The sequence below is a fragment of the Choristoneura fumiferana genome, chromosome 12 (assembly GCF_025370935.1).
Source record: "Choristoneura fumiferana chromosome 12, NRCan_CFum_1, whole genome shotgun sequence".
Lineage (NCBI taxonomy): Eukaryota > Metazoa > Arthropoda > Insecta > Lepidoptera > Tortricidae > Choristoneura > Choristoneura fumiferana.
In genome coordinates this window covers 21,046,304-21,056,808 of record NC_133483.1, presented here as the reverse complement: position 1 = coordinate 21,056,808, position 10,505 = coordinate 21,046,304, and the positions used below count along the sequence as shown (strand labels likewise).

General features: G+C 39.3%; 1 protein-coding gene across 1 annotated transcript; it reads left to right on the top strand.

Moving 5' to 3' along the window:
- The first annotated feature begins 1,688 nt into the window (after nucleotides 1–1,688).
- LOC141433588 (uncharacterized) lies at nucleotides 1,689–9,653 on the top strand. Its single transcript, XM_074095693.1, has 6 exons — nucleotides 1,689–1,768; nucleotides 3,704–3,896; nucleotides 5,711–5,824; nucleotides 8,035–8,232; nucleotides 8,833–8,974; nucleotides 9,265–9,653. The coding sequence occupies exons 2-6, from the start codon at nucleotides 3,713–3,715 to the stop codon at nucleotides 9,413–9,415; spliced, it is 789 nt and encodes a 262-aa protein (XP_073951794.1). The 5' UTR covers nucleotides 1,689–1,768; nucleotides 3,704–3,712; the 3' UTR covers nucleotides 9,416–9,653.
- Nucleotides 9,654–10,505: the final 852 nt, after the last annotated feature.

Below are 10,505 nucleotides of genomic sequence, written 5' to 3'. Positions count from 1 at the left end.
AGTTGCATAAAATACTATTACACATAATATCGCTTTTTACGTAGCGTTTTGGTGGTATTGCATAGCAATGTACAAAATAAATACAAGAAGTCAGCTTCTAACGGGTGTTTGGTCAAACTATTTGGTCTTCAGCTACGCTATTTTTGTATTTCGTTAAATAGCTAATTAAAAACTGGTGTCTCACTGTAGTTTTAACCCGTCGAACGCCCTGCGCGCCACAGGGCGCGTATCTAAGTACTCGTGATTAGTCAATTTTTGTTCTAGTTTCGATCACCTTTTAACATAGGGTACTTGTCCAAAATTACTCAAAAAAGTCATTGGTCGCGCGACGGGTTAATTCAAAGATTACAAGGTGTCTTAAAATTAATTCAACATATTTCAGCAGTAAGTATAGTAAGGTTAGCTTGATTGAACACCCCTGTAACAGTTGGTCGAAAGTAATGAAATACATTTACAGACCTTGTATATGATTCGAAATAGACTTTTATACGTGCTAGTTTTCGATGGTTGTTGTAAGTTAATTTCTTAAGTGTTCTAGATAATGTTCATTTTTTTACTGAAATTTCCTTGACTGAAAACTCGTTACAACGAGTACAGTGATATTTTAAGCATAATAAATAAATATAATGGAGGCTTTTATAGTATTTTTTATTTTATAGTCGTTGTATTAGACGATATCGATATTTATATTAGTGGCAAAAAAAACCTTGAATGGAGTTTGAAGAAAATTATTTCTGTTGTATTATTTAACTACTTGATATAGTTTTACTATGTGATTAATTGTGAACGTTGTAACTAATAATATTATATAAATGGTGCTATTTGTACGCAGAGAAAATGTAATGAATTTACTAAACCAACAATATTATTAACTGAAATAAATAAATACCTATACAATTTTAAACAGTTTTGATTTTTTAGTTTTAATAGTATTATCAAATTCTAAAGGGCATCCTGTGTCATATCATGCGTAGAAAGTCTGTAACGTACTTATAAATAAAAGTAATGAAATATAGACTTCCTGCTCCTTCTACAGAACAGGTTCTCTACCTGCTGTACCCAAAGATTGTTAAGGCACTTGTTCCAGCGCCAGCGAGGAAGCGATTAGCTTAGCTATCAAATATTTGCTCGCTCAATAATCGTGCAATGTAATTAATTAGATATAGATCCCGTGTCAAATGGTTTTATACAAAAAGAAAAAACATAGAAATCGGTCGAGCCGTTTCGGAGGAGTCCGTATAAAATCAATAGTATGGTAGAAAAATCAAATGAGAGAAATTTAGTACAGTTTCTTAAAAAAAAAGAAGAAAATAAAAACTAACATATTTTAAGCCTAAAAAGCTTATCTCAAAATAATATCACCCACATAGCAGCTGCTTGGCGTAATCTGGTGTTGGAGGCCGAGACCCACTTTGGGTCACTGCGCCCCCGTAGTAGTAGTATACTCAGCGGTACAAAATTTGGCCAACTGTACATACGAAATTACCTATTTTAGCATATATATAGATCGCTGCTCTGCGTTTTCTCGTATGGAAATGCCAACTGACCGACGAAAGAGCCAGCCACCTGTAGAACTGACAAGCTTCCTTTTTGGTTCAATATTTTTATCACTGGCCGATAAAAAAATCTACGTGATAATCATCGGTTACCATGGAGACGCGTCGTTAGACACGTCAGAGTCACTTTGTTGTTTATTTGTTATCAAGTTTCCCTTAAACAATAATCAAATAATGACGATTTAAACGAAAATAAAAGGGATTATAGAAAGGTAAGTGAGGTTTGTCCTGTACAAAGTAATGCGCAATTGTATTTGCAATATTTTTCCCACTAGATTCTTTTATTAGCTTTAAACTATCTATAATAATAAGTACATTTTGTATTATGCTCCTTTATCTTGCATTCGACTGTTGCTTTAAAACAAAATTGTATCATATATTAGGTTTGTACTACAGAACCTTCTACTAGCCATACCTAAATATCAAACGGAAAAACTTTTTTAAGCTATTTTTACATATAATAGAAAGGAATACTTGCATGTGACGTCAACCGCAAGTAGCGCCTTACCTACTGCATAGAGAAAAGCGTTTTAGAAAGAGACAGAATTAAATGAAAAAAAAAATTAAGTTAAATTTTCAGCCGAACTGTTTTTTTTCTTCACTACGTTTGCTGTATTATTAACATTGTCATAATATTATGACTAATTCAGAAGTTAAAATAGGTACGTGGTAAAATATTGTTTGCTTTCAAAATTTAAATATTTTTTAGCTTTTAATTAAAAGAAACATGAGATAGACATAATTATTAAAATAATATACATGGGTCACTCACGTATTATTAGCGAGATATACTCGACGTGTTTCGAACTAATTTGTGGTTCATTGTCAAGTAGAGCTCGAGCCATGTTCGAACAAGTTCCTTGACAAGGAACCTTGGTTATAAATACGTGAGTAACTCGTGTATTTTATTTTAATATTTTAGCTATTCTAAGTTGTAACAGTCGAGGAATCGTAATCAACCTGGGTGAAAACTGTGCTACTACATGTTGACATACATCTGCTAAAGAAGTCATACATAGCGAACCTACATGGGGTATTCGATTTGTAGCATTCGAAGATGGCGGATGTAGACAATATCTAATTTTGCTATTTCTGTTTCTTTGGCTAGTTGAAGTATAATTTTGATAGTGTTTTATGCGGCGATTAACCTTAACAGTGAACAGTGATCCCAAAATTCTATATTGCTCTCGTGTCTAACATTTTTTAATGCGCAAGTGGTCTCCACGTGGTTTCTGGAATTTTACTATCAAGTTGCAAAAACTACAATTACCGTACAACGTCCCTCTCAAAGAGAGTTTACCTTGACCCTGGCGAAATTGTCCTATTAATTAGGACAGAAAAGCCATATTTTAAAAGAGAAGAAGAAGAAGAAGAACCTACATTAATATCTGCCACAGCGGAGCGTGCAAAAATATCTGACACGTCCTTCCGGCCCTAGAAATAGAGTCGTATCAGATATTAATGCACGCTTTGTGTCAGATACACAGTCAGCAGCAGAAGTAGATGAGCAGTTGTGGGCTCAAAATATATATATATATATTTTTTCTTATTGTAACCGTGATTGACCCCTATATCACCTGATGTTAAGTGCAGATGAGGCCAAAGGTGCATCTCACTGGTTCAGTAACAGCCTAAGTATTCACTCTAGCCTTGAAGAGCCCTAGATGTATTTATGCGGACGACGGGAGCGAATTCCATTCCTTAGCAGTATGAAAGATCTTAACCCTCTTTTATTACCTTGGCAGTGTGTAGATCATTTTGAGGACCGTAACCACTCATCCACATCTGCAGCTGACTGTACACTACCCTACCCTACACTCGAACCAACTGCACCGTGACCTTCTGTGGAACCTTTTCGTAGAAAAAATCATAGTGACATCGCATTGCTTCATATGGGAATTTATTATGACACTTACTGTGAGAACGTTCTACGGTGGCTCAGGAATGAAACTGTTCGACTGTACAGTCACCAGCACCAATATCTGACACAACAAGCGTGCATAAATATCTGATACGAATCTTTTTCTAGCTCCGGAAGGATGTGTCAAATATTTTTGCACGCTCCGCTGTGGCAGATATTAATGCTGGTGACTGTACGTGATTCAGTTTACTCGACTCGACTCGACTGTATGTTATTGATTGGTTAGCCAACTAAGATGGCGAGCGGCGACCGCAAGCGCAAAAGCAAGCCGCCGGCGGGCGCCGAGCCGTGCCCGTCACGCTTCGTGCTGCCGAAGCGGGCGCAGCCGCCGCTGCCTTGGCTTCCGCGCGCCGGGTACGACCACGAAGTTGGCCGGGATAGCCAGCTGATTCGCGCCGCTAAGAACTACTACCCTGAAGGTGAGCGGATCGCATTTTCATACTGTAGCGACTCCTAGCGCCATCTAGGGAACAACGACAGAAACTCCGATCGTGTTCTACATCGCGCTATCAAAGTGTCTCAACGCGGTCGCATATATACAAGTTCCGACGCTCTTCCTTCGGACTTCGGTCCCCAGGCATAACACCTGCCTGGAGAGAGATCTCTCTATTGGAGCCTCCCCCCACATTGGTGACCCCGACGTGATGGAGCCTCCCCCCACAATACAAAAGGCGCCTACTGAAGAATAGTATGAGCACCGCTGACTGCACGAGTCGCGTGTTACAGATTTTACGAAAATACAAACTGAAACATGGATACATACATACATATACATATAATCACGCCTCTTTCCCGTAGGGGTAGGCAGAGACCACTTCTTTTCACTTGCTACGATCCTTACATACTTGTTTCGCTTCGTCCACTTTCATTATTCCCTTCATACATGCTCTTCGGTTTAGGGTACTCTTGACCTGGCCTTTTTTCAAGACGTCCCTGATTTGGTCTCGAAACGTCCGCCTAGGTCTACCCCTTCCAACACTTTCATTCACACTCGCCTCATACACTTTTTTCGTCAATCGTTCTTCATTCATTCTCTCGACATGGCCAAACCATCTCAGCATACCTTTCTCAATTTTTGCACAAACATGGATGCACAGAAAAAACCCAGAAAAAGAGACCAGCGCTGGGAATCGAACCCACCAACTGGACAGGAGTCTAGACACAAATTTCTCCCATGCACCACACATTTCAGCCTGCTTTTTTCTCCCCTTAGTCACTTAAGCAGCGACACTAGCAACATCTATGTTTTAGCTCTCATCGAGAGACGTCAACACTCCTTCGGAACTAACCGCGCACCCGGACAAGAGATGTCGCTATTAAGCAATCCTGCCTTTTTATAAAAAGACATCAAACACCAATCTTAATTTACAGATTTTACCTGTAGTACTGTAAACCGCACCCGCAGGCGTGCGCTCGCGCCGTGCACCCGAGCCAGCTAGCGTAGGCCCTTAGCATATCAAAAAGGACGTTGCTATTTCATAGAGATGATGGTTGAAAGAAAATTAGTGAGTCTGACTTTAAACCCGCCAATACGTTTTCATTCGTACGTGCTCGTATCGCCACCTACACCGAAACTATATGACATTTTGTCTTATAATTAAGAAAATAGCGGTTAAAGGGTTAATAACCCCTTTTGTTAGAGCACGAACTACTAAGATTTAAATCTTAAAACAGATATTTTTCAGACCATTTACGTAATTAGACTAACCCCTCTTTTAGGCATTATAAGTATTTATATCGACTACAATAGTCTACACAAATATTTGGCCTTGCTCTCCTTAAAATTCGTTTTCGATTCGATTCGCTTTAAATTAACCCGTCATGGGAAAACAACATAAGACTACGAGTAAAGTTGTAGTATGTATAAATTGGACAGTGAGGACGTCCACCAACGAGATACAGCAACCGCAACAACTGGAGGTCTATGGGGGAGGCCTATGTCCAGCAGTGGACGTCCTACGGCTGACATGATGATATTTATGTATAAATAAATTGGTGATGCCTGAAATAATGTTAAGTGATATACATATAGGGTTTTTTTTATTAATGTCGTGATTTTATTAATGTGTTAATAATTTTACATGTCGCAATTGCGGCAGAATGTGTGAGACTTTCAGTAATTTTATAACTGTTTATTTTCATGTTCTTTGTAAATAAATAAATAATTATTATCAATCATTATCATAAGTTAGCTTTCATGAGCCTATTGAGCAGTGTTCGCGGCTGTCTACAGGGGAGGACGAAGGCAGCTGCAGCGAGTTCCCCCCCCTGATGCTGCGGGAGTCCTGGACGCGCGGCGTGCCCTACCGCGACGGGTTCGAGCATGCGCATCCCGTGGACTCCACCGGTAACACACAGTACAGTCAGCAACGAATGTACAAACATGTCCAAATATGTGGTCTACCACCCTAAAGTGATATCGTTTACATGTCATAAAACAATAATGCCAATAGACGTGTCTGTCAACTTGAAAGTTCGACTTTAGCGACATATTCATTTGATAGGAACTTGTTTAAAATTGATAGACCACTTATTTGGCTGATGGTACAACATGTCCAAAATTTTCATAACACCTGCACGCTATAAAGTTTTATATGTTACTGAACCATCATCATCATCATCCCAGCCTATATAGGTCCCACTGCTGGGCACAGGCCTCCTCTCAGAACAAGAGGGCTTGGGCCGTAGTTCCCACGCGGCCCAGTGCGGATTGGGAACTTCACACGCACCATTGAATTGCTTCGCAGGTTAGTGCAGGTTTCCTCACGATGTTTTACTTCACCGCAACGCTCGTGGACCATAATTAAACAATTATCAATGGAAGATTGCATACATAACATACAACTAGTACATCTCACGTGCCCGCATTGTGGAAGGATCTTCTCTAAGAAGATTGGTTACGTAGGCCATTGCGAGTGCATGAGCGACACCCTCAGAATTGAAGTTGTTGCCATGGCCGAAATCGACCGGACCAGATCATCATCAGTATGTTTCAAAAGTTGCTGGGCATGTATTAGGTACCTACGTATTTTATTAAATCAGGCGTTACTCTGCGGAGGTCCATATCAATGAATTAAAAACAATTACTTTGCTCACCCGTGACCTTATGATAGCTACATACGTACGTAGGGTCCGGACGTCAATAACTACATCGCAAAATGTACACCATGGCAAACAGCCTGCAATGCGATTGGTCTATGTAGAAAAATACCTACACAGCAGAAAGGCAACGGTGAAACAGGTCTACTACCCAGAATATACACCGTGTTTTTTTTGATATCCGTTAACTTCGGCAGACGACTCAGTTCATTGATATGAACTACCTGTTAACTTTTTCGCGAAATATAATAGCTTCACAAGCATTGTTAGTTGTCAAATTGCAAAATAAACAAATTTGACAAGTGACATTAACGTGACACATTAGGGGAGCATAAAAAACCGGCCAAGAGCGTGTCGGACACGCCCGAAATAGGGTTCCGTAGCCATTACGAAAAAATTAAGTAATATTTTTCTAAGGATTTCGTATTTTATACGGAATCTTCCCTAGTTTATACCTTAGGCTGCTATTTACTCTTAAACTACTAATAATTCTCAACCAAAGTTCAATATACTTACTACCATCCTGAATTTTTTCAAATTTTTCCACCCACTGGTTTAGATTTTAGGGGGGGGTAATTGTACCATTTTGTCGGCATAGTTTACTTTATATTATTCGTGCAAAATTACAGCTTCTAGCATTGATAGTCCCTGAGCAAAGCCGCGAACGGACAGACAGACAGACAGACAGACATGGCGGAACTATAAGGGTTCCGTTTTTGCCATTTTGGCTCCCAACCCTAAAAATCCACATATTTAACTTTCTTTCGCTAAGCATGTGTGAATGAATTAGTTATGGACTCTGAAAAAATCATTAATAAAGGACCTTTACGCTGTTTAACTGCTAATAATTAATTACCTTAACACTTGACTATCTTTTTAAACAGTTGAGAGTAAGACACTAGTGTCGTAGAAAAATTAACTTCATTTGACCTATAGATTGTCCCCTTAAAGTTAACGGATATCAAAAATAACAAGGTGCATAGCTACTTATTGATCGGTAATTATCCCTCTAACCAGAGGTTCCCAAATTTATTTCGTCTAACGTCCACACATTGAAAATCAGTTATTTTGTAGCCCCCCATTTTTAAGGTTCCGGAGCCAAAATGGCAAAGACGGAACCCTTATAGTTTCGCCATGTCTGTCTGTCTGTCTGTCCGTCCGCGGCTTTGCTCAGGGACAATCAATGCTAGAAAGCTGTAATTTGCTGCACGAATAGATGAAACAAAAATGGTACAATAAAATTTCAAAAAACATTACTTATTTTTTTCGTAATGGCTACGGAACCCTATTTTGGGTGTGTCCGACACGCTTTTGACCGTTTTTTACACCTAAAAAACCTTAACATATTAGTCTTGCCTAATGAAGGCACAAAGGTGAAGATTGTTTCGGCCCCTTACCGCTCCAGCGCCCACAAGGAGGCCTTATCGCCTACTTTGGGAAAGACTCTTCTAACCGTAGGCAACTGCTACACCCCGGCCTCAAAGACGATGCGCGTGCTGAACATGCCGCCGAAGCGGCGCGTGCCGCCCGTGCTGTACGGGCCGCTGGGCCCGCGCGGGGAGCTCCAGTTCCCGCCGCTCAAGTCCTACGCCGAGCGAGAGAGAGAGAAGATGGAGGCCGCCAAGCGGGATCAGGAGAAGGGGAAACTGCAGAAAGGTAATAAATTAAAATAATTATTAAAAAAGTATTTTTTATTTACCAACTAGCACGATGGATGCCTTTCATGAAGAAAATATAAACATTGATGTTTAATTTTGAATGGTTAGCTAGTGGTTAGTGGTTTGGTAGTGTTGCTGTGGTTGGAAGTACTTAACACGATCTAGTTAAAGAGGTACATAACTAAAATAAGGAGTGCAGTATTCGCCAATAAACTGTTTTGCAGTTTGGCGAAGTATAATTTGTATTTTTTTGTATAACATAAATGAATAAATAAAAAAAAGTGAAGAGTAGAATTTAATAACCAAAAACAATCGGAAAACTTTTACACTAGGTACAGCAGCTAGTTTGCTAACTGTTGCCCGCGACTCCGTCCGCTATCCGCGGGAACTATGCAATATTCCAGGATAAAAACTATCCTATGTCCTTCCCCGGGACTTAAACTTTCTGTATACAGAATTTGATCTAAACCAGTGCATTGGTTTAGACGTGAAGAGGTAACAAACAGACTTACAAACATTGACATACAAAAAGGGGCAAAAAGTTATACATATATGCGAAATTATTACATGTTGCGTAGTTAATGGGTATGCCTTATAGGACTAGTATTACTTGACGACTTGGTATCCGGAGCCTACAAGCGGAAAAAGGAGGCCGAAGCAGAAGCGAGACGGCAGAAGAGAGAGAAGAGGCGACAAGAGAAGGAAGCGGCGGAAATCGCAGCTCAGATCGCTTTGAAAAAGTATGAGTACTGTTTACTAATTAATTACCTATCTATTCTATGTTACGCTTCTTGCCCAGCAATGCATCTGTATGCAACCCTACACAGTTGTAATGTCCATTTGCCGGTATTGCTGACTTGTCATCCTTGGCTTTCCAATTTGCCACTCTAATTCATAAAAAAATACACGAAAATGGTGGAAATGCAGTAACTGTTTCCAACAGCGCTTCTGCTTAAAGTAATTTAAGAACGGGATAGTTTTTGTTGCTCTAGTTTGTTTTCAAGTTAGGCGCTCATTTATTTCATTATAGACATTTGGAGAAGTTGGAATTCGAGTTGCCAAGAGACCCTGATCAGCAGAAAGAAGAGATGCTCAAAGTGACCGAAGAAGAGCACTACCGATACATACACCCAAAGGATTTGGAGAGGATCAACTTTTATTTAACAACTGTAAGTTTGTAGATTCAAATTACTAGTAAAACTATATCTAAATACCGTAGTTGCCTTCCTAAACATGTGATTAGATTTTTGTAATCTGTGAAGATATTATTGGAAAATGCAATTACAGACCTAATGAGGGCTATCGTTTTTTGTTTTTCTAGATGGCGCCACTGTTGCGCGAGGTTTTTAAGTGTGGCTTTCAAAGTCTGTTATTACGGGCGTGAAAACAAAGTTTAGATTAAAATCATATTTAATACGCCTTAAAACCGTACCATAAAAATGACGAGCAACCACAGTGTTGCGTAGTCCTGTTTTGTTCGGAAAAAAGGGAGGACAAAAGTTTCCGAAAGAAAAAACTGTCTCAAAACACGACATTAATTGCCCCGTAACGCATAATTGCCATAAATATTTCAGGTAATGAAAAATATTCACAAAATTATTCTAATTATAAATAAGCCCGCGTAGCTCATCCAAAAACTTTGAGATTTGACATTTCGGAAATCTCACGCTACACTAGCGGCCTCTAGCGGCGAATTCATTCGCGATAGCTCTCATTGACGGAGCGAGCGCGAAGCGCGTGCGTAACTGCGTAGCGTTTTCTATTCAGTTTTATATAATTGCTTTCCTATTTTTATCTAGCGGATCCTAAGACTATTCCAACAAGCCCAAACATCTCTAGGTTACATTGCTTAGTGTTAGAGTTCTACTAGTGTCCAGCTTTTGACTTTATCATCAGATCGGCTCAATACCATATTAATGGATTGTTATCAGAACTACGCATTGCTAAGTTTCGTATCAATACAACAGTAAAAAGTGGGTGAAAATCAGGTCCAAAAATTTCGTAACGTTCATAGATACTATACTCGAGTCCAGAATACGGTGTTTGACTATTTTGTATATGTTTTATAAATTAAAACTAAACAATGCCTGTTATCGAATAAAAAAAAAAATTAAGCTACCTTTACAAATAACAAAGTTATACAGGTTTGAAATTCAAGATTAGACAGAGAAAACATACTGGCATGTGACGTCACACGCCAGTACCGCCATACTTGCTGCATAGCGAAAAGCGTTTGAGAAAGAGACAGGTACATAGATTTTAAAAAAATCA